General features: G+C 37.5%; 1 protein-coding gene across 1 annotated transcript in view; it reads right to left on the reverse strand.

The window, feature by feature from the left end:
• Positions 1–5,237: 5,237 nt before the first annotated feature.
• The window catches only part of RGS7BP (regulator of G protein signaling 7 binding protein), a 41,945-nt gene continuing 21,483 nt past the window's right edge, over positions 5,238–25,699 (reverse strand). Inside the window, exons 3-6 of the mRNA XM_030467551.1 lie at positions 18,911–19,041; positions 9,724–9,868; positions 8,209–8,279; positions 5,238–6,240 (exon numbers count right to left, since the gene is read on the reverse strand). Of these exons, the coding sequence (XP_030323411.1) occupies positions 6,149–6,240; positions 8,209–8,279; positions 9,724–9,868; positions 18,911–19,041 (439 nt within the window). The 3' untranslated portion in view covers positions 5,238–6,148. The remainder of the gene's footprint in view (positions 6,241–8,208; positions 8,280–9,723; positions 9,869–18,910; positions 19,042–25,699) is intronic.

Here is a 25,699-nt window from a genome sequence, read left to right on the forward strand (position 1 = left end):
TCACCCCTCAGTCTCCCTTTCTCCAAACTAAAGAGACCCAGCTCCCTCAGCCTTTCCTCATAAGGGAGATGTTCCACTCCCTTAATCATCTTAGTAGCTCTGCGCTGGACTCTTTCAAGCACTTCCCTGTCCTTCTTGAACTGAGGGGCCCAGAACTGGACACAATACTCCAGGTGCGGCCTCAACCAATGCAGAATAGAGGGGGAGGAGAAACCTCTCTTGACCTACTAACCACACCCTTTCTAATGCACCCCAGGATGCCATTGGCCTTCTTGGCCACAAGGGCACATTGCTGGCTCATGGTCATCCTCTTGTCTACCAGGACCCCCAGGTCTCTTTCACCTACACTGCTCTCCAGCAGGTCAGCCCCCAACCTATACTGAGACATTGTGTTGTTCTTCCCCAAATGCAAAACTCTACACTTCCCCTTGTTGAACTTCATCATGTTTCTCTCTGCCCAACTCTCCAGCCTGTCTAAGTCTCTCTGAATGGCAGCACGGCCTTCCGGTGTGTCAGCCACTCCTCCCAGCTTAGTGTCATCAGCAAACTTGCTGAGGGTACATTCTATACCCTCATCCAAGTCGTTGATGAAGATATTGAACAACACCGGTCCCAGTACCGACCCCTGAGGGACTCCACTAGTCACACACCTCCAACCAGATTCAGCCCCATTGACTACAACTCTCTGACTCCTTCCTTTCAACCAGTTCCTGATCCACCTCACTACCTGATCACCAAACCCATACTTGGTCAACTTATCTACAAGGATGCTGTGAGAAACAGCAGTAGACAGCAATAGAGAGACAGCAATAGACTGGACAATAAGAAACAGGTGCTCTCTTGGACTCAGAATTCCCACTACTACTGGTACTATAAACACCTTTTAAAAGAACAGGAGGGATATATATATATTACATCAAGAGGTTTTACAGATAATAGGAAATAAGATGAAGTCTCAGCTACTAGTGGGAAGCAGGCCAATAGGTCAGAGCTAGACAAGTTCAGACAGAAAAATGAAAAATTTATGAGGCTGGCAATATAAGGCTAGAGCTGATTTTGCATACACTGAGAGCAAGTTAAGTTGAAAAAAACCGCAATAGAGGGTCTAACCAACAACTAGGGAGTAAAGGTAGGATCTCTTCAGATCTGTTGGAGGTAGTTGTTGAGATTCCAGAAATACTGCAAGGAAATAGAATCACAGAATCACAGAATCATTGTGGTTGAAAAGGACCTTCAAGATCATTGAGTCCAACTATAGCACTTTAAACACTACATCATTTCCTTATTTTGTTTCCTTGTGAATTCTAGTGAGATAATCCCCTGCATTCCTAACTAACCCAGTTTATCTCTTAACACCTTTCAACTCAGGTACTTACCAGGCCTTGGCTTGTGGTGACTATCAATTAAAAGATAAAGAGAGGACATTCCATTCACCCTTTATCACCAATATTCCTTAAGTGGCCATTAAGATTGGGAATTAAACATGTGTCCATGATGGTTAGTGAAAGGTATAACAAATACCAGTATTTTGAGAAAAGCAGCAAAATTGAAGTATGGAAAGACTTGAAAATGAGAAAAGACTGAAATTTTAGTAGTCGTTAGCTCAGGATGAAGAGATAAAATTATATTTCCAGAATAGCAAAAGGTACAAGGGTGCTTCTATTACTGTACACTTTTAAACAAAAGGACTTTGCCTATTAGCTTACATAGGAAACCTAACAGTGTTTCCCTGGAGAAACTGGTTAGTTATGGCTTAGACAAGTGTACAATTTTCTGGGTAAAAACCTGCCTGGATAATCAGGTCCAAAGAATTGTGGTAAAGTGAATCAAATCCAGTTCATGGGTGTTCATAATTTCTGTTCCTCAGGGGCCACTGTTCAATATCTTCATCAATGAGCTGAATGAGAGGATAGAGTGCACCCTCAGAAAGTTTGCAGATGACACCAAGTTGGGCAGGAGTGTTGATCTACCTGAAGGTAGGAAGTCTCTACACAGGGATCTGGACCAGCTGTATCAATGTGCCAAGGCCAATTGTATGTGTTTCAAAAAGTCTAAGTGTTGGGTCCTGCCCTTAGGTCACAACCCCATGGAACACTACAAGCTTGGGGAAGAGTGGCTGGAAAGATGCCCAAAGGAAAAGGACATTGGAAAGGTGGTCAACATCTGGCTGAACATGAGCCAGCTGTGTGCCCAGGTGGCCAAGAAGGCCAACAGCATCCTGGCCTGTATCAGTAATAGTGCAGGCAGCAGGAGGAGGAGAGATTGTACTCAACACTGGTGAGGCCATACCTTGATTGCTGTGTTCAGTTCTGGGCATCTTACTACAAGAAAACTATTGAGTTACTGGACTGTGTCCTGAGAAGAGCAATGAAGCTGGTGAAGGGTCTGGAGCACAAGTCTCACAAGGAGTGTCTGAGTGAGCTAGGGTTGTTTAGTCTGTAGAAAAGCAGTCTGAGGAGAGGAGACTGTATCAGCCTCTACAGCTTCCTGAAAGGAGGCTACAGTGAGGTGGGGGTACTTCTGGGTGCTGCCAAGTAGCAAGAAAGCAATAGCACAAGAGGAAATGGTCTCAAGTTGTGCTGGAGGGTTTACATTGGATGTTAGGAAAATTTGCTTTACTAAAAGGGTTGTCAGACATTGGAACAGGCTCTCCAGGGAAGTGGCAGAGTCACCACCACTGAAGATATTTAAAAATCCATAGATGTGGTGCTTAGGGACATGGTTTAGTGGTGGACTTGGCAGTGCTAAGTTAATAGTTGGACTTGAGGTCTTAAAGGTCTTTTCTAACTAAAATGATTCTATGCTTCTATCAAATTATGAAACAAACTGGTTTGTTTGGCACCTACCCAAATAAGTAAGGCAAAGGTCCCTTAGGGTTGCTAAGCAAGCACAAGGCTTCTTGTGAAGAGAAAAAAAAAAAAAAAGTAAAAGTAAAATGTATGTCAAGTAAATGATTCTTTCTCTTTATGGATTTTTTGCTTGCCTGGCATTTGCATTTCCAGACACAGCTGCCCTTTCAGCTGTGAATTTAGTTAGATGGAAGTGGGCTGAGGGGAGAGAAGATCTTATCCCTCTCTCTACAGCTTCCTGAAAGTGAGGTGGGTGTTGGTGTCTTCTCCCAAGCAGCAATTGATAGAACAAGAGGAAGGGCCCTTAAGTTGCGCCAGAGGAAGTCTATATTGGATGTTAGAAGAAAGTTCTTCAATGCAGGGGTTATTAAAAATGGGAATGGGCTGCCCAGGGAAATGGTTGATTCACCAGCCTTGGAGGTGTTTAAAAGAAATGTAGAAGTAGTGCTTAGGGCCATGCTCTAGCGCTAGACTCTGCAGAATTAGGTCGATGGTTGGAACTCAATGGTCTTAAGACTCTTTTCCAACCAGAATGATCCTGTGATTTTGTTTCTGTGATGATATATGGGCAGGTAATGCAGTAAATACACTCACTTTTTAATCTTCCTTTCAAAGCAGCTGTTAAAAAACACTGACCTGTTACACTGATTTCTAACAATTTACTTGTATGAAATTTTCTTCCTGCCTTTATCTCTCATAGCATTCCTCCTTATTCAGACCCATGTTTGTACACTGCTTTTTGGCATTAACTCTACAGAATAAATAAGATAGTATCAATCTGTCTCTTACTTATGCTGAACCAAAATGAATTGTTTAATTGTGATTACAGATTACCCCCCTACACATAATATTTTTAATAGCCTTTAAGACATCAGGAGTTGTTCTTCCAAAGTTTTAACAGTTGCAAAACTGATTGTATCTTGGGGGATGGAGTTATAGACCAAGTCTATTGGTTTGTAGACTTTTAATGAAAACATGTCAGTGCTGCCACCTTTTGAACATTCTCTAGTTATTAAGGAAAACTAGGATTAGATTAAAGGCAGCATTATTCATGAAGGATGTGTGGAAAATGTCAAAGAATTAACTTTCAAAAAATGTCCTGCTATGGACTTTGATTCCCTTCTTGTTAAAAATGTGTTTGTGCTCACAAGCACACAGATTTGTAAGTGCAAAGTTCTCTCTGCCTTAAAAGCTGTGTACACACCGAAGGACAGTTTGTGATGTAGAATCTTAAAAACACACAGCAGTTATCTTTTTTCTTTGCTATTTGAAGAACTTAGTCATGCATTTTTGTCGGATGGCATTAGTTTTGCTTATGGGAACACACAATTTCCATGAGAGCATCTAAGATTTACTTGTCCTTATTGCACTTAAAGTATTTATTTGGGGGCTTGAGTATTCAGAAATATAATTTCTGTCTGGGAGAATGAAAGGTGAAAAGTGAACAGATCAGTTCAACCTGGAAAAAAAAGTGTCAATCAGAAAAAAATCTGACTGACAAAAATATCCTTCCAGATAAATGCTGGAAGCTCAGTTACATGAATTCCTAAAACAGGAGTGGTATGGCTCTTCAGGGAAAAAAAATCCTGCCTTTTCTTCTTAGGAACTAGATCTGAATTTCTTTAATACTTGCTATAGACAATTAGCCCACTAATATTTCTGTCTATGTGGGTGTTTCCTTGATTTTTTTCATCAAACAGCAGAGAAAACTTGGTTGAAAACTCAGTAGGTGCCAGATATAAGCAATGGAAGCCCAGGACTTGCAATAACCATTTGTGGTTTTGCGAGCAGAAACTGTGAAATGTCAGTTTTTGAAAAAGTTAACATGCAGTACTACTGAAGCAAAAGATGCTCCCAGAGACTCTGTCTCTGCAAAATACAGTTCAGTGGGTAGCAATTCCTAAAATACTGATTCAGAGAGTGTAGTAATAGCCCACATAGAAAAACCTATGAAGAATTTAACTGAAAGGGGTTTTGCTGTGATAAAGAAACAACAGCCACCACTGAACCCTTAGACAGTCAGAAGGAACTTGTCATGCTGGGTCATGGTGGAGTGGGCATGAAGGGCTCATAATAATAACACAAGGATATGGTGACCTGCTCTGTACAGTAGTTAGACTGTTAAGGGTTTCATAACATTGCAGTCTAATACAAGTTTATTAGTCTTGCCTATCATCATGAAATATTCAGTACAGTGGACATATTCATACCTATTGCTGCTACTAGCTGCCATTTTAGCATTCATTGTAACTCCGATCTGTCTTTGTATATGCACTTTTCAACATGACAAATTATCAAAACTTTGTGTATTATTCAGACAACAAAATTAGAAAAAAAAACCCCACTTATTCCAGCAACAGAACTAGAAACAAGGACAACTGTTAATTTAAATAAAAATTTATTAAGGAATGTAAAACATTTAATATCTTAAAGTCTGAGTAATTCTGGCATGCCCTGTAAGAGTTAATACTTAGTGATATGCAGACACCATGCTTTGAATTCTACTGGACACAAAATAAGCTGGTGTAAGTGGTTTACATTTTAATACACCTTGGTTTTATTTTAATACAGATTTATTTTAATATTTTTTTCCAAAAGCTTGTATCAGCTAAAAGGGAAATTTGCTGCTTCTATGCATTGTACAGTATGTAGATATAATGATTCCTCTGTATTTACAAGTGCTAAGTATCTTCATAGGCAGTTTGTGTATCATAAATTAAGATTTTTTCTACGAAGCTTTTAAATTGAGATATAGAGGAAGACTAAATATGAATGAGAGCGCAAAAAGCAACTAGAAATTTTGTGCAAATTCTGTTACAATATTGATTAACTGTTTTACACTTTAATGCTTTTGCTGTTTAATATTTTTCTATGCTTAAAGGACTTAAAGACTGTTAGAATATGATTAAGTATTGTAATATGATACTAAGAAGAGTACTGTACTATGCACAAACTTTTAGCTGCAGTTCAAACAATTTAAAAAAAACTTTATAATTATCAACCATAATTCATGTTTCCGTGAGTGGCTGAAATTAATCATGCAAAACATGTTTTACAATGCTTTAGAAACATTCTTAGTTATGCTAGATCTATTCCACAGCTGGGTTTTGCACATCCTTAGCTTTAAACTATTAAAATGTTTATTTTGAGAAGGGGGATGGAGCAGAAGGGGAAAAGGGATAGGCTAGTGTAGAAAATGTACTTTATAATCAAGACTAGCAATGTTCATTTTTCCACTGATAAAATAATAGGGGTTTAAACAAAGTTGTGATTTTCTTGCTGCTTCTCTACTTAGTCTTCTAACTTGAAACAAGACAGCAGAGTCCAAAGAATCTTCGCTTTCGTCTTCTTACCAATGGATATGGAGTCAAGTTTAGGAGGCTGCTGTCATCTGTGATGCAAAAATTGATATTTAAATACAAGCATATGCACACAAACACACCCAAAAGAGTTAATTTAATTTATGTGTCCTAACAGCACCTATATGATGAAGTAAAAGATCCTCTTGTTCCAGGTGCAGAGCAAATATTAACCTGAACTGTGTATAGAAATCTTAAAATGCTACTGATCAGGATCTCCACAGTAATGTAGTAGGAATCTTGACAAGAATACCAGTTCAAAGATGAAACCTAAAGAAAATTATACCTCCAGTAGTGGAAGCCGTGATGTTCCTGCATGGATGAGTAATGCTGGGGTGCCAAATAAAACCTAAAGATAAGTAGCTTGAGATTGGGCATGTATGCACATTTGGAAATGACAGTCCTACAGTTCAATTCTGGCTTAATTAAAACATCAGAAAAAACTTTACCGGGTGGCAATTTGTGCATGTCAGGGAGAGTTTCCATTAACAGTGGAACACTGTGGAACATCAAGAGAAAAAGCACTTGTTTGGGAAAGTTATATGCTCACCCTATTTCTGGTTAGTTTTTTACCTTTTATATTAATTCATTTTAAATTCATGCAGCATGTATATTTTAGTGCCTATACTTATGCTGACTCATATACTGTTAGTGAGATATCCCAAAAAATCTTTAGGATTCACTTCAAATTTGAGCCATCGTCAGGTATGGTTTCAGGGTAAGAGCTGTGACTCTTCATGGTCCTTTTCTGCTTAAATCAGCGACTTAGTTTTGATTGTGGGCTCACTACTGTAATACAAATACCTAACTATAGGAATGTAAGAGAATTTCATACTGTAGTTTAAGCTTATGAACCACATGAACTACATTTCTTAGCATAGTAACTTTCCTGCCATCACTTAAGAGAATTCCGTACAACTGCCCACCAAACAACGGATCTGTGAGCAGTCAGCAATATTATGTAAAGTTTTTTTTTGTTTGCAAACTTAACTCCATTGTGGCTGTCACTGAAATAAACAGCAAAACACTCATTTACTGCAATCAGTAGGGACATCTTTAACTAGATCAGGTTGCTTGAAGCCCCAACAAGCCTCACTTTGAATGTGTCCAGAGATGGGACCCACACCATTTCTCTGGGCAACCTCTTCCACTGTCTCACCACCCTCATTATTAAAGAATATCTTCCTAATATCTAACCTAATTCTATCCTGCTTTAGCTTAAGAGTACTGTCCCTTGTTCTATTGCTACATGCTCTTGTAAACAGTCACTCCCCACCTTGTTTGTAGTTTTCCCCTCTTCTTTCATGTAGTTTTCCATCAAGCCATCCTGCCATAAATTCCTATTTGTATAATGAATTAATACATCATGTCTTACCATATTACAATAAATATTAGACAGCCTAGCTACATTGAGCAAGATGAAGGACACATTAGGCATACTTCACCAGCTGCCACTGCAAAGAGTACACAGCATTAAGAAATGCGCATTATCAAGAACAAATAAAAAAGGAAAATTATTATCCTTTTAATGTGGTTAACATGAAGAATGAGCGTCCCTGTAGATGTGGAATATTTAACACTGATGGACAACCAAAAGCAGACCCACTGCTAAATCCATGCACTCTGTGCATTTTTATAAGCAGTAAAAAGCATTGCAGACATAAAACAAACTCCATTACTCAGTAGGATCCCTGTCATAATCTGTGCATTAGCTTTGAGGAAAAAAGTCCCCTGACACAGGAAACTGGTCTTCATGTCACCAGGAAAAGTTCTTATTTTATATATAGATAGGAAACCTATACAATTCTAGAATACCTCATATGAAGCTAAAGAGGACAAAGTTCACATAATAAATTCTGGCTTTACTAAATCTGTAGGGAAGAGACTTACCCTTGACTTTTCAAAACTTCTATAAAAATACCTTGTTTTTTCAAACCTAATGGAAGGCAAAACCTTTAATTATGTTAATTTTCCTTACATGAACAAAATACAAAACTTACCTTGATTTTTCAGTGGCAAAGGCATGGTCTCCCTGAGTTTACTTAAAAGGTTTTTCATTTCTCTCATGTCTCTGAGAAAAAAAAATGTTGAAAGAGATACACTAGAACAATAATTGAAACCTCAGTAGGCAATGGCTCACAGCACAGATCAAATGCTGAAATAATGGAGTAATACATGCCTAAAATTATTGGGCAAGCTCTTGGTTTACATACATGTACCAGAAATTGCATAGCAACAAAAAGGGCAGTATGTTTAATAAAAAGCCCTTTTAAGCTAATCTGATATCAACTAGTCACATCTGGCTAAAATTTACAATATATTCTGGAACTTGAGTATTCCACATTAAAGGAATTGGTGGACACAGTGCGATTCTAATGACAAAACACACACAAAGTGATGAAAAATTAGCATAAACTAGTCTTAGTGTCCAACTACATACCCCTTAGCAGTATCTGTAGCTTGAGACATGAATGTACTTCATTGTTTAGAAGAATATTATAATACATGTAAGCTCTTGGAACATTAACTGAAAATTTTAGAAACAGGGCTGTTACTCTCACCCCTCTTAGGAAGACTCACATGAAATTTTTGAAAAGGGAGAAGATAAAAAATATGATAATAAAGTATCATCTTACGAAGCAAGTTACATTTGGATACGCTTTTGGAGAGGTCTTAAGTTGCAAAAAGGTTCCTGTTCTACAGAGAGGAGGCAGACCAACAATTTTCTGTGCAGTCTTGTAATGTCTAAAGGCTTGTCTTAAAGTGTTCTTGCCTCATTCATTTACATGTAAACCAGTTCTTAGTAATGAAGCTGGAGGACTTGTAGGGAATTCCTCAGTTTTATTTTCCAAGTTACTCTCTCAGTAACAGAACAGAACTTCATTTTATATAAATAAAAACTTTTATTGTCAAAATCTTATCAGCAGTTAATACTGTCAAAGACAGTATTTTTTGCAAAAAAAAATGCTGGCCACAGGATTTTTCAACTCACTAAATAAAGGGTCTCATTTTTGTCTTTCAATTGCATAGTAGAGGGGGTGAGAGAAGGCCACTTTGACTAACCTGAGGATTACATTTTCCTCTTTTCTAAGGCTTCCAAATTTATAACTACAGGCAGAAACAACCCACATGAACTAGATTCTCTGCTTTCAGTTCACATATGCAGAACTCCAGGACCTCAGATCAGCAGATCTCAGTATAAAATTAGAAGCCACCTGAGAAAAGCCATAAGCTGTCTCTTTTAGAGAACCTGACACACTAGCAATATAATTTCCTACCCTTTATTCTGACACTTACCCTCTGGTAGTTAGACTAAATAAGGATGTCTCTTCTCTCTGCCTTTCCTTTAAGGAGTTGCTCTCAGATAGGTTAACCATAGAGGAAATATTAACAGAATACTCAATTTATTAATACCTTTAATAGCAGCAACACTGGCTGCCTAATTGGAAAAAAATAAATAAAACCCTAGGCAGGATTATTTTTGGTTTTGTTTTGGACTGACACGCTATGCTTACCTTTCAGTGTTTTCAATATCTGTGGAAACCTGCCATAAATGCTGCTGAATATCTGTTGGAGATGATGTGTCTTCTAAAATAGGTACTTCAGAACTCTCCTCCGCTTTAGTATCTAGAATTTTAGGTGGGGCACAAAGTTCTTTCCCTTTAAAATATTTAAAAAAAACATGTATTCCCATTATTTATTTATATTAAAGTGCATACTCAAATTTCATAACTGATATTTTCATCTTGATCTTGCAAGGTATAAATAAAGAGTGTGATAAATGCAAACTCTGACTAAGAACTATTCAGAAAGAGAGCAGACCACAGCAATCTGCTAACCAGTGCTGCTGCATGTTATGCCTACCAAGGAAAATTGAGAGAAGTCCCACGCAGGCATGTGTGAAGGTTAGAATTTTGCACCGTGAGTTTAGTAGAGTTTTGCATACTAGAGTTTAATTTTAACTCCAGTGGCTCATATGTGACACAAACTAAGAGGCAGAGGACAAAACAGAACAAAATAAATAAGAAAGCTTCAGGATAAAGTCACTTGAAGGACTAAAGAATGTTGCAATGCCTCTTAGTGTAACAACAATTCTAAGGGAAAACAAGAAACAAAAATGTGCAGTTTTGTACTTGGTGATTTTCAAAGCTATACATAGTTGCTACCACCCACAACCCAATATACACTATATTCTGAATTTCCATGCTTACACTTGCCTAGTGCATATATGAAAATGAAACATGGGGTTGGACTTTAAGAGGGGCTTCATGACAGATCTGCCAGGGCTCTTTCGGGAAGAAACTGGGAGAAAAGATGTGGACCACGATAGAGGAACATGCAAGACACGTAAGTACTGGTGGGACTTTTCAGTGTCCTTGCAAATCTCCTATGGGCATTCTGATGGATTTCCTTTTCTGTTATGGGAAGCACAGTCCTGCACCAAGCGCAATTAAATGAGAACATTCAAATTGGAGTGTAGCCCAGACACTTAATTGAGAATTAAAAGTTTTTCTCCCCTTGAGTTCTCTCAAGAATTGGAGTAAACAACCTCAAAAAGTAAAAAATAAAACTTCCTAAAACTTTTCACATCAGGACAAACCTGAAGCTTTACAGAGAACAGGAATGTCTAACAAAGTAGAGTCCATTTAGCCCATTTTTCTGGGACATTAGAGACCAAGGTTGCAGACCATTCTATAGTACTCTTTCACATCACAAATAAGTATCCTTGTTATCAGGCTTTCTACTCTAGATAGGTCATCAGACTATGATTCCAAGAGATTGCATGACCTGACATTACAAATTTATTATCTATGAAAGAATGATGTCCTGTATTTTCTTCTCTGCTGGCTACTTCAGCATCCACCCCTAACTTGTGCTTTGCCAAGTCCCTCTGTGTGCCACTTAAACCAATGAAATGGTAGAAAGGTTACGCAAAGTAAAGGAAAAATCAAATGTAAAGTTTTCTGATGCAGTGATTCCAAACTGCAGCTTACGCTGCTTTGCAAGGTAGTTCAGTTTCAAGGTAGTTCATATTATGCAAAATTAATTGTTCATTTGCGTGAGCTTTAATTCATGGGTTTTTTTTTTTTCCCAATTCAAGGAGTCCATACACAACATAGTGTTACCAATATCTCAACACATGCTTGTAAAGGAGGGCTGCTTCAGGGAAACCATCTACTTTACCACAGATGTCACAGAGTTTTAGTGCTGAAACCAAGTATTTGCTAATTTCTCCACTACTTTGAAGGGTATGTTGGAACTCTGACCTGACCTTTGGTGACATGCTGCCAAGAACATCTTTGTCTATAGCTGCATCCTTCAGGGATGTGAAAGGTGTTTCAATGAAAACAATAACAACACTAGATGAAAAAAAAAAGAAAAGGTTCTTTTTTTTGCAATTTGAAACAAGGAATACTAAGACTGCAACATTCTTTTTGCTAGGATAAAGGCAAACTCTTGCAGATTTAGCAGAATGAACAGCATAGATTTCTTTTCAACCAAAAAGAGCTCTTTACCAGTAATTCTGCTGTAATGTGAACAATTCATGAAGCCTTTCTTAAACTTCAGAGCACCTGCTTAATCACCTGAAAAGTTAAAAAGTCAGCTAATAATAAAGGCTTTACTTAAATAATATATGTTACTCAGGCTTCACATTTCTACTAAATGGCATAACCTGCAGAGAAACAAAAGCTCTTTGGTCTTGTCATCCTTACACTAGAAGTAAGAATATCTTTTGCATTACATATTTTAAAACAGGCATTCGAACCTGAATTATTACTTTCAGTTTAGTCTGTGGGAAGATTTTAATTAATTTCAGTTGGAGTTTGATCATGCATGTGGTGCTTCCACAGGTGCCCACATATACTTGTTCTTGCCAGCTGACTAGATAGAGGCCCTTTTTACTATGAAATTTTATAAAGCATGATGTTCTAGCCTCCAACTTTTTATTTTACGAAGTAGAAAATGCCCCTGGTGTGAAATTAAATTAACGGAATTAAATTATGCTGAGGATCAAACTTCTGTCAAGATACATAAAAGGGTATTCAGTAAGGCTATACATCTGTGACTGTTATGCTTTCTGTGTCCCACATCTTGTGCTCCTTACTGCCTCTGTGGTGACCTCTCTGTTTGCTTCTGTCACACCACTCTTTGCTCCTACTTCCCAGAGAAACTCACATGACAAAAAAACACCTGTTGCAGATCCCTCCTATCTAGCTGTATTACACTGCAGATGAAAGATCTTTGAGAGGAGCAGCAGAATTTAACAAAGTGGAGAGAACCTCTCTCTCAAAAAGAGGTAGTACTTGCATCAGGTTTCTAACCTGTCAGTTAAGGACAAATACACAAACTATAGATCACAGCTGAAGTAAATAAAAAGAAGGTATAAAAGGGGAATAGAAAAGAATTATGTAGGAAGTAAAAAAGAAAGGTGGCAAATAAGGCTAACAGCCTGATTAACTTAATTCCTGATTAATACTTGGGACCTGAAGAATTCTTGAGACTGTCTCACTAGAAATATTACTGATATTATGGAAGATGCATTAGGGACAACAAGTCCATGGTAGAAGTTGTGTTTTCCTCCTTCCATGCTTGTTTTTGCTCTATTCATTTTGGTCTCCACACCGTGTCCACATGACAATGTTTGTTTCTCTCGATTTGACTTAATATGCATGTTTCTCCACACCTGTGTTCTTCTTTTCTGTCTCACATTATCCCTCTTGGTTAAATAACATGTCTAAAGTAATTACACAGAACTAATAGAATACTTTAATAGTGTTTAAATAGAATAGTAAGACTGTAGCACATTTTTTAACCGCTTCCTTTCACTTTCAAAACTCTAAATGGCATGTAATTTAAACAAGCCCAAATAAGACAAAAATTGCTTCACTGATTGAAGGGTAAATTTTTCTGATTTGTAACATAAGCTATTACAGGCTTTCAGGAACTATTTTAGAGAAATATTTGTTGCTATCACAAAACACATACTGGAAAAACAATCACACTATAAACTTGTATAGTACACAATGCACAGTTATTTATGATTTTTTATTGTCCAGATGTACCAACAAGGCAGGAATGAGTTCAGTCTGAATTTACACCACAAAAGTCCAATGTTTTCTATCCATAGCACATGAAGTTGTGTTTTCCTCCATCCACACTTGTTATGGGGTTCCAAACAACTCAATTACAGTGACTGACCTGTAATTTCTATTTCAGGCTTTCCAAACAGATTTATGGGAAGAATAAACAATATATTGGCTACAAGCATAGAAGTATTTTGCCCCTAATTATTGATATATAAGCAAAACATTTAGTAAAAAAGAAGTAAACAAGACTTTGAGACCATAACATATAAGAAACCGTAAGATTTAAAGAAAAAGTAAGAATTGAATGTGTACTGGATTCATTCCCCACAGATATTCAAATTCTACCAAAATGACTAAAGCTATGTGTAAATAACTGACACCATGAATTACCTCTCCATATATGTATGTTTATTTTCTAAAAAAAATTAGTGTTTTGTACTAATTCTGGGCCATAAGAATAATACTTTCTTGCAAATACACATAGTTTGTTCCAATGCAGCATAAATGGCTACCAGTTTCCAACTTTGTACTTCTCTTCTCTTCTCTGGCAAGGCAGCTTTAACAATTTGTACATGTGCTTTGGACTCAAGAAAAAACATTCAGATCATTTCAACTGTCCCCTCTTGTCTTTCATTTGTTGCGTTAGCTTAATTATTAAAATGAGTGCCTTACTCTAATGCTGCAGAGCAAACTAACAGAATCACAGAATCATCTGGGTTGGAAGGGACCTCAGAGATCATCAAGTCCAACCCTTGATCCATTACCACTGTGGTTACCAGACCATGGCACTGAGTCTCTTTTTAAATATCTCCAGGGATGGAAAACCCACTACTTCCCTGGGCAGCCCATTCCAATGTCTGATCACCCTCTCGGTAAAGAAATTCTTTCTAATTTCCAATATAAACCTCCCCCAGCAGAGCTTAAGTCCATGCCCTCTTGTCTTACTGGTAGCTACTTGGGAGAAGAGACCAACCTGCCCCTAGCTCCAGCCTCCTTTCAGGGAGTTATAGAGAGTGATGAGGTCTCCCCTGAGCCTCCTCTTCTCCAGACTGAACAGCCCCAGCTCCCTCAGCCCTTCCTCACAGGACTTGTGCTGGATCCCTTCACCAGCCTTGTTGCTCTTAATAAGATGAATGCAATCTGTAATTTAAAATTTTCAAAAATATTTTCTAATATATGTATTTATATAACCAAAGAAGTCAATTTCATCTGCAGATGATCCTAAAAATTTCATGGTTTCTATGTGCACTCCCACTGTGACATGCTATAATGATCCAAGGATATTTTACAGTTTGTTACAATGAAAGGCATATATTACTACTGTGCATATATGAATATGCAAAGCTGTTTTATCTGTCACACTAACATTAAAAATGTATTGAAGTTCTTTATAAGATAACATTGAAACCTTTGACCCCAAAATATTTATTGCTGGAAACAGCAATGTATGTTCAAGTGCAGCTAAGAAATCTGAGGTAGTTACAGGTTTTCTCAATGTTAGACTATGACAACTTTAGTTTTACTTGGAAAAAGGCTAGTCACATCCACTAGCTTCCATGGACAGAAATTATATCAACTACTTCATCTAAGATCTTGCTAGCTAAGCCAGAATTTGTTTATTTAATAAAAAGAACAGTCATTTCAGGAACATCCAATACCAGTTAAGTACACATATCACACTTAAAGAAATCAGAACTGAATTTTGTAAACACTTTAGAGAGGTAGCTAAGCTCCTTCAGAATATCTTAACTTTTGAGGTAACTCTAATTCAAGTTCTAGAAATTTGAATTAGAAAGTATTACTAGGTTGAAGAAATGTGTTTAACATTGCTACCTAAGGGACAAAGCTATACAATTCAAATAATGGAGGGGAACAAATTAAGCAAAACAAAAATGAAGAGAGAAACTGCATGACTTTGGCAAGTAAACTCATACAATCATAGAATAGTTTGGGTTGGAAGTGAATTAAAAATTACCTAATTCTAACCCTGTTATTTGACTAAGCCTGAGAAAGATGATTCCACCCACAGACAAACAGCTAGGACGTGACAATGAACAAACGCAATGAGGAGTTTCGGAGGATTTCCTGGAAGAGACGCAACATGACCTGACATATGCCAAATATGCCCTGATAAGTATTTGCTGGGAAAAAAGGGACAGAAAGATCCTTATAGCCATCATCTGAGTGACTGCAAGAAGACACAGGAATTTCTCACTGTGCTGCCCAGAAAACTGGACTCTATACCGATCCAAAGTTGTCACGTGATCCTGTCCAAGTTGCTTAAACCCAGCTTCTCCAAACAGTTATTGACAAAGGATTTCTAATTTTCTGGTTACTCAAACCAGACACTCTTTGCACTCCACTGAAAGTACTGAATAATCACTCTACAAATACATACATCTCTGGATAAAGTATGCTGCAATCTCAAGCTCTAAATTGGCAATCTTGAGCTTAATCTTCCTTTGTTCCTTCTTTACAATGAGAAAAATTGCTACTATTTCTTTACTCAAGGCAGTTCTGAGAGCACTGCCATCATTATATGGATTACTGAAAAATACCTGAGGAACAGAAGGATTTTGACTTTAGAAAAGAACATTGTGCAAAAAAGTATGACACATATATGACACACATAAATACAATGAATGATTAGGATAAAAGAAATAATTAGGATAAAAGAACAATTTATGCCTACGTAAATACCTACATGTTTATTAGCTAGCGAGGACTCTTGGCACTGTAGAAAACACAGTAATAAATACGTCATCCAGTAACCAAAGTAACTGCAAGGCTTGAATTAAGGCTCCTCCGGCACGTTTCCCTTGCAAAGGAAACCAACTTCTGAATGTTGAACTTTGCAACCAAAATGTATTTTCAACACCAGGTTTTCCCGGTGTATGTATCTTACAAAAAAAAAATTTATAGAGACCACTTACCTTAGTATACCTACTGCATAACACAGCTGGAAATATATATGACTTTGGGCCCCACTGTGGCTTTTACATCTCAAAGAAATAACAGACTACCTGAACTTCCTATCAGAGGTCATATGACAGTAATAAGCTAATCTAAAGCACTGAAAATATGCAAGAAATTCCTGTAGAGGAAACTTAACATATACTAGAAAGTGTATATAGGAAAGTCAGTTCAGTAGGAGAGAAAGATAAAGAGAAAGAGATCAGTGATGTGAAAGACCCCTTCAAACTGTAGTTTGTTGTTTCATTAAAGAGCATCTGTTTCCCATTAAGAATCACTGGCTGAGTTTCTCTAGGGAAAAATGCATCAGTATCAGCTTAGCTTTATCAGTTCTATAGTTTTTTTGATAACATCCATCTGAGATACCATTATTTATTAGCTGCAGGCTGCCAAGAACAGCCTGTGTGCCATTTTGCTTGAATCTCTGCTAGCTCCCAAGTAGGAACATAAAGTAGTGAAATCTTGTAGAGATTTAAAAGCCCAGCAAACCACCCATCCAACAGGTAAGATAACTAGAAAATGCAAAATATTACATGCAAATGGAAAACATTACTTTCAAAAATAAGCTTGAAGACACAGCAAGATCAGACATACAAATTTATGAATTAAGCGAAGTTTCTAAGGCTATTAGTCTTTGTATGCAACCAAAATGATTATTCTTTTAATTCTTTTAATATTGTCACTCAGATTGTGAAAAACTGGTAAAAAACTAAACAGATGAAAAAGTAAAAAAGCTATATACTAGCAACAGCACACTGTATTTTGTAACAGTTGCATTACTGGCTTCCATTCATAGAGATAAATTGATGCATTTTCCTACACTGCAGTACCACTCTCCATAAGTAAAGAAATTAAAGAAACATAGGAGCCCACTCCTGTCCTTGAAAAATAGTAAGTTTTGGCAGAAGAGAGAATAAATACATTAGAATCATATATACTGAAAGCAGGGCAACTTGGGTCTGATTGCTCAGGCTACTCAAATTACCTGTGTTTCCAAGGATGAAGATTTCAGTGTCTATCTTGGTTCCTGTTCTTGTACATGACTAATTTCATTGTGGAAAAATACTTAATGTGTAACTGGAGTTCTCCATGTTGCAAGATGCTTTTACAATACTTCTAGATGTTGTAAATGCGAAGTATATATTATAAAGAGCAATATTCTATTGGCTAAATTCCAAAATTCAAATTATTTAAATCCCTGTGATGATACATTTTTTTCATGTAATATGCAAAAATAATTTTAAAACCAATTACTGCAGCTATCTCTATGTGGATATGGGACAGAAATGCCTCTGTTTAACAACAGCAGAATATCTGACTTTCTCTATGAGGAGATAAGGAACCAATGTATCTCAAAAGCACTGCCAGATAGGAACTAAGCTGTCCCATAGAATAATGCTGTAATTCACCTTCTCCAACTTTAGATATTTGACAGTTTGATGCTTAGTTTAAGTTATTAATGTAGATTCCATCTTGATGCAAAAGAGAGAGACAAGACAGACTGGGGTGACTCAGGTCACGTCAAGCTATTTTCTTTCTGCAATTAAAGAAGGTGGCCTGATAACTGTAGCCAATGCTAGGCAATGTTGTACAATCTATCTTTAAAATTTTGATCCATTATAGCAGCTACTGGCATCTTGTTATATGATGGCTTCATTAATTCTTTTTCTTTCTACTTTATACATTTTTCTTCAACTTGAGAAAAACACAAAGAAACTCAACTGAGCGGTTGTAAACCTCTAATTCCTTTTTTTTGTTAAGAAAAATATCACCGGCTTTAGGTGTTTTCAGTAACTAGATGTGAAAAATACATTACAGGATCTTTCAAAAAAGAGTTTCAAAAAAGTACAGGATCTTTCAGTGTGATAGGAAATACAGTTAATTACATTTCATTATAGACCTTTGTCTTGCGCTTACCTGGTTCACTCTCTGAGATATTATCTAAGGAAACAGTAGTTACAATTAGCACAGATACAGTCCCAAACAGTGTGTGCCATCACTGAGCAATGATGTTACTAAGTAAATCTGTTCAGTGGATTAGCTGCATTTCTATGTCTTCCTTTCAGTATGTGGCTAATCAAACATGAAATCATTAGAGAGATGCATTTTTACTGAAGCAAGAACATCACCTTTGTGTATAAAAATACTCTATGAGGTAGATTTCAGTTCTGAAACAATTATCTAGTTTTATGAAAGTGGGTATCTTTTTAACTACATTTTCTGTCTTCTGTTACAAGCTGTCATTGCTGGCTATATAACAACAGGGATAGTGCTACTAAAACCGTGCCCATTATCCACCAAACGCCCTCAAGTATTCTAAGTGACAAACACCTCTCACAAAAGGACTAAGGTAATTTGTTCACTGATCTCACTAATGACAGCCAAAACTTTTGAACCACTCTTTTAAAAAGAAAAAAATCAGGCTATTAAACTACAAGGATATTAGTGACACATGCTTGATATGACACAGTGATGATGAAATAGAAATGAAGCTTTTTTTTTTTTCACCAGCTGAAAGGCTTCAGTAGTATATTTAATTTTACAGCTTGGTGTTTTCATCTGTAATGAATACCCATGTATGCCACAAAAGACTGTCCTTTTTAAAAAAAATCAGCATCTGCATATTTGTGCTATTCAATACCTTTCCGATGAAACTGCAGTGATCCTAGCAGACATATGGACTTGAGCATTTCTGTTGTGTACATTTCTAAGCAGCACTGCAACTGGATGTATAGTCTACAGATTTCAGGATGAATTTCACCATCTTCAGGGCTGCAGTAAAAAAAAAAAAAAAAAAAAAAAAAGAGTTAGGAATGGGACTGGGAGGACATGGGGGTCATCAAATCCACTTCTGTACTGACGAAAGCAACCACATCATAATCTGCTTCATAAATTATTAAGCTATGTGCATATGATAAAAACACCATTTCTACAAAACTGTATTTACAAACAGTCCTTTAGCTCTATAAAGCTGTAGGTTTAAAACAGCTAAACCTGAATTGTCTTTGGTCAGATTGCATGTCCTTGTTTTGTTCTCTGTGTATTTTTGCAAAAGGGGTAAATAAGTGACTAAGATCTTTTTTTCTCTTTAAATGCTTTGGATAAGTGCTTTCTGGTAGATTGAAGGGTTCTTTTGCCATCCAGTTTCAGTTATCCTTGTTCCTGGTGGAGACTGCAGAGTTACTTTCACAGCCACTGTTCAGGTTACGAAGCCTTGATCAGGCACAATCAAACATACTTTGAAGACACTCTTAGAAGAATCAAGTCAGTTATGGTCTTTTTGGTTCTATAGTTTCTGCCTGGATTTCTTTTTTCCCCTTGTGTTTTAATTAGCAGTTACGTGATACTGCACTGTGAGGAGAATGGGATGCCTAAGATTTTTTTTCAGAAAAGCAATAGTAATATTGTAAACAAAAACTGAAATCCAAGTGTAAACTTGCACCTCCAACAAATTGCTTAGGACATCAAGAAAATAATCTACCCAGACCTGGGAACTCTCATGCCTGGATGGAAAATCAGATATTAAACCTCAATTTTGTGGGCTGAGAATGCTGCACAGGTGTAAAGATAGATTTTTAAAATAAACATAACCATTTCTGTGAGTGCCAATGAAGAGATTTACCTAGCCATACCCAAGAATCAGGTTTTCAATGCTCCTTCCAAAGGTACTATTAATAGGGCAGTAAGTGGTAAGGCTCAAGAGTTAGGAGGTTAGCCATTTCATGTTCAGAATTCTTGCTATTGATTTGCTATGTAGTGATGTTAAATGGTAAGGTAACCCCCAAATTGGATTTCAGGTTCCTAGGGGAACCTGCTTTTCTAAATAACCTGCACCAAATAGAATTTCTGAATACTACTGCTATGAAAGAAAGAAACAAACAAAAAAAAGCCACTAAATTTCCTGTGTTTAAAGAGACCCTCCTCTATATAAAATTAAATTTGACTTGTGGATTTCTTCATGGGAAACAAACCAACATACCTGATAATTACTTGCAGCAACACTAGATTAGGCAGCTATGGCCAAATAATTTCTATTTTAAGGAAAAGTCCATCAGTTTGTGCTGATACAGTCCTACTGAGGTTCAATTCAAATGAATACCAAATATTAAAACATGTTAATTCTTGTATTTGAGGTTCACCATTATTTCTAACAAAGAACATACTTTGCCTAGAAAAATATATAGTTTCTACCACTGATTTCAGTGACACCAAAGAAGATTTTACTTAGTTATATCTTGGAGTAAGAAAGTAGAGCCAGTGTAATGGGCCCTATGCATGTGGCTTAGTGGGCAATACCACACATACAGTAACAAACCTGTCCATCCTAGGAGCCTCAGTCCTTTTGGCTAGACTGTAATATGTGCATTTCTCTTAAACCATATCTACTTTTCTACATTTAAAGTCTGTGTTTGTTGAAAAATTATACAATGCACAATATGGTTATTTCCTGCATCTTTGCAGACCTAAATGTGCTAACCCCAGTATACAGATGATTTCTTTTCAAATCCATCTTATAATATTTCCTCCTATTCACAGTGATGCCAACTCAGAAAACATTTTATAGCCTTAGGATCCTAAATAATTGTCCTGAAAAATTAGCTACCTGACTAATTACTTTCTGTGTCTTCAGAGTCAAGTCCTTAAATGCTATGTGGGAACATGTATTTCCATGAAATGGATCTGTGTTTTTTTCAAAGCAGCCATTTTTTGCAAAAGATAGGAACATAATATTTTATAGAAACTGTGTAAGTGGTAGTATAACAAAATACAGAATGCTAGTTCTGAAATGCTGAGAATTATTTCCTCCTGAAAAAACTATCAGCGCGTGGCTCGGACAGGAGCACCCTGTGCTGGGTTAAGAACTGGCTGGAGAGCCGGGCCCAGAGAGTGGTGCTGAATGGGACTGCATCCAGTTGGCAGCCGGTCACTAGTGGTGTCCCCCAGGGATCAATGTTGGGCCCGGTTCTGTTCAATATCTTCATTGATGATCTAGATGAGGGCATTGAGTCCATCATCAGCAAAGTCGCAGACGACACTAAGCTGGGGGGAAGTGTCGATCAACTGGAAGACAGGAGGGCTCTGCAGAGGGACCTGGATAGACTGGAGAGTTGGGCTGATTCCAATGGGATGAGGTTTAACACGGCCAAGTGCTGGGTCCTGCACTTTGGCCACAACAACCCCATGCAGCGCTACAGGCTGGGGACAGAGTGGCTGGAGAGCAGCCAGGCAGAAAGGGACCTGGGAGTCTGGATCGACAGGAAGCTGAAGAGGAGCCAGCAGTGTGCCCAGGTGGCCAAGAAGGCCAATGGCATCCTGGCCTGTATCAGGAACAGCGTCGCCAGCAGGTCCAAGGAAGTGATTCTGCCCCTGTACTCAGCCCTGGTGAGGCCACACCTCGAGTACTGTGTCCAGTTCTGGGCCCCCCAGTTCAGGAAGGATATCGAGGTCCTGGAGCAGGTCCAAAGGAGGGCAACCAGGCTGGTGAAGGGACTCGAGCACAGACTCTATGAGGAGAGGCTGAGAGAGCTGGGGCTGTTCAGCCTGGAGAAGAGGCGGCTCAGGGGAGACCTCATCGCTCTCTACAACTACCTGAAAGGATGTTGTAACCGGATGGACGTTGGTCTCTTTTGCCAGACGACTTTCAAAAAGACAAGAGGGCATGGTCTTAAGTTGTGCCAGGGGAAGTTTAGGTTAGATATTAGAAAGAATTTCTTCACGGAGAGAGTGATCCGGCATTGGAATGGGCTGCCCAGGGAAGTAGTGGATTCTCCGTCCCTGGAGCTATTTAAAAAGAGACTGGATGTGGCACTCAGTGCCATGGTCTAGCAACCGCAACGGTGGTAAAAGGGTTGGACTCAATGATCTCTGAGGTCCCTTCCAACCCAGCCAATTCTATGATTCTATGATCAGTTTCATTATTAGAAATTGTCATAGCACTCTCAGGACTGAACTTTTGGGATTCTATGATTCTATGCTTGAATCATAGAATCATAGAATTGGCTGGGTTGGAAGGGACCTCAGAGATCATCGAGTCCAACCCTTGAATGACACACAGCATTACAGCACACACAAAACACAAGCACATGGAATTATTTTGGGATAAACTGAATTTGATTTTTTTAAAACTGTACTTAACTGCAGAACTGTAAAACAGAAATTTTACTTTACATATTAGACTATTTTATGCTTTTTACCTTGCATTAATTACCTAGTAATTTTTATCTTGCAGTCCCCCATACTAACTAGTCCTGTCTTAACAAGAGTTAAATCCTAATATTCTCTGCAGTGGTGTTTGCTGTTTCTTTGGTTTTTAATCAGTCTGTTAGTTATATGAATTGCAGCTGTTAGTTCTTTGATCACTTAGCTGATTATAAACAGACTCTCCTCTCTACATAAACAATAACCATAAATTTAACAGCATTTCTTTTCATATTGGCAGACAACAAAAAGGGCTTTAATTTAATCCTATTGGTTGGTACTAACCCAAGAAGATAAAAAACATATAGCCCACATATAAATTTGTTTTCGTATTAACCATGAACAGTTCTTCTGAAGTAGACTGCTATCTCTGTATCACACCAGCATTTTTAAGGCCAGCATCTAGTCCCTCATTTTCCATGTATGGCTCTTAATGATTTCAACATTTTCTTTAAAAGAGTTACTGCAAAATTGGATGAACCTTACACCAAAGTTACACCAGAAGGTAACTTTAGAGAATTCATCTTACCAAATACAGTACAAACAAGCAACTAGACAAATACAGCAAATGTACAGCACGCCATGTTCTCTTCCTCTGGAAGAGCATTAAGTATTTAAGTTTCCGAACTTGGGGTCATATATACCTGTTTTCATGTCTCTCATAGCTAAATTTAACAATACTTAGATAATACATGGTGTCCTGGAGGCCTTTATTATATGGAATTTATTATATCTTCTAGCTTAGAGATAGGGTTTGCTATACCCTTAATGTCATGTATTCTTACATGTCCACTGAACACTACTCCCAAGTTCAGCTCCATTGAATAATGTTCCAGATGGTAATGGAGCTTTTTTTCCCCTCCACCATCTGCATCACTCACTGTTACAGCTTGGCTACCCATTATTTCCTTTGAGCTATCCTTACCAACAGAGGGATTACAAAAAGATGTAGGAGTTTCCATGCTTAGCACCCAGACCCAAACTCTACCTCTTCAAAACTATTGTTTATTTCACATAATATCTAAATCCTGGATCCCCATCAATATACACATAAGCACATTCAGTTTCTGCTTGAGTTTCTTAGATGGATGAACTTTTCTTTCTGAGCAGGTTTTCCTCTGTCCTGAAGGTGAGCAGTTACACTACTAATAACGAATAAATGAGTCACTGATTTGCCTACTCCACCTGCAGGGCATTGCTCCATAAATGTTCAAGCACAAAACTAAACCTGCACAAAACCAGAGCCAACACAGATGGTAACAATGACCTTTTTCTGCTCAGTGATGAGAGCTGTTTCTGATATGGTACAGATCTACTACACTCTCCTGTGCAGGAAAAGCTGAATCTGACTAGCTTTTCTGAAAGCCAGAAGTCTTATCACTAAGGCGAGTATGGAAACTTACAATAGAAAAAAAATTTCCTTGTAGTAGCTTTAGGTAAAACTGGCTTATGGTTCTCCTATTTTTCTCTGCACTGTTTCTAATGTTAGAAGCCCTTAGATTTTTTAGAAGTCATGGCTCTTACAGGAATTTTGTTTACTATGTTGAATGCATTTCTTCCTTTCTAGCTGTCACTGACAAAAAGATTGAGAGTCTACACAGGGGTGTAAGAAAACAGCATTTCCTTTATATATCTACTTAATCTCTATGAAGTGAAAGTGTAGAAAACTTTTCTTTAAATTTTCTCTGGACTTTATGACAGAATTTTTAATTATGCAAAATAAGAAAGCAGCAATTATATGGAGATGATTGGTTTATAAGCCAGTTTGGATTTATCAGTGGTTTTCTATTCACAAATGAGCTAAAAGAGTAACTGGAATGAATGGTAAGAGGTAGTCTAATTTATTTATTTTACTGTTAAAAAAATTCTTGTAAACTGTATGAAAAGCATGACAATAAGAACTAGAAACTATCTATGATATATGAGTGCTATGATTCATTTTTTAATTTGAGAAGGTGGAGCATCTGTAATTGGACTGCAGGCAAAGGTCTTTTATTTTGAAAATCCAAAGTAACAGCAGTGACATCCAAGAAAAAATATTTTAATTATGCAAAGTTCATGCAGTAAAAGTTACTTCCAGGCCACCACCCTCACTGATTGTCTGTTTAATTAGTATTTAATTGCAATAATGACCACAAGAATTCCATTACCTTGCAACCAATTTTCTCCTATTCATGCATGGGCTTTATTTTTGTCTCTGAAAGCCACTATTGCTTTATTGCCTATGCACATAAAGATTTCTTTTATAATCCCCGAAGTACATCCTGTGCAGTGGTCTTAAAATTTCCCTTTAAAGCGTTATCAATTTCACTTCTCTCAGTAATTTTTTATTTCTGCATGTTCAGTGTCACACCATGAGAACTGTTGAACCGGGGACTAGAACAGACAACTATCAGAATACTCATTATGACATGTTTATTATTGAATAGCTATATACCAAATTTGTATTTATTTACAAAGAAAATCTCATGCAAACTTTTAATCTTACCTGTCAGAGCTACCTCTTTTTCAGTTAGTCCAGCTGATTTCTTTAAGACCATTAGATACTGAAGAGAAATCTCATATAGCACAATCTCACACAACTACTGTGCTAAATCATGCTCTCAATGGAGCTGTTTAATAGCTTATGTGCAGCTGGATATATTACGGATGAGCTGCAAGGTACTGAGCCCTTGCCCATGAGAAAAAGGCCAGTGTCTTACCACTAGCTTCTGAGTACAAAGACAAGAGGACATGAATAGGAATTGTGCTCACTTACTGCATCCATTGTGGAGCAGAATTTTGCTTGCTTTTCCGTGTCCACTTCTCTAAGATAATAAGGTACTGATAACTCTTGGAGGATTTGGATACACAAGTTGTTGCTTCTTGAAGATACTTTATCTGTGGAGCACTGCTGCCGTTCACAAGTTGAATGCAAAGAATGACAATGCACCAAGGGACCAAAGAATTTACAGAATTCTACTGCTCTAAGAAATCTCTTGACTTGCCAGCGAAGCAACAAGACACGTGATCCTGCATGTGAGGAAGGGGAAATGCTGAGTGTACATGTGTTTATGCAGATACTCTGCATCTATGTAGGTCCATACAAGATAGCATATTGCTTAATAATTGTCAGGCTTCACTCCTGCCTAATCTTCATCAGAAAACACCAAGTTTTGATTTTCAAGCAGAGCAAGGAGAATGGGTTCCTTCATAAAGAACTGTGAGGGTTTTTTTGTTTGTTTTTATTAAT

This window comes from Calypte anna, chromosome Z (assembly GCF_003957555.1).
Source record: "Calypte anna isolate BGI_N300 chromosome Z, bCalAnn1_v1.p, whole genome shotgun sequence".
Taxonomy (NCBI): Eukaryota; Metazoa; Chordata; class Aves; order Apodiformes; family Trochilidae; genus Calypte; species Calypte anna.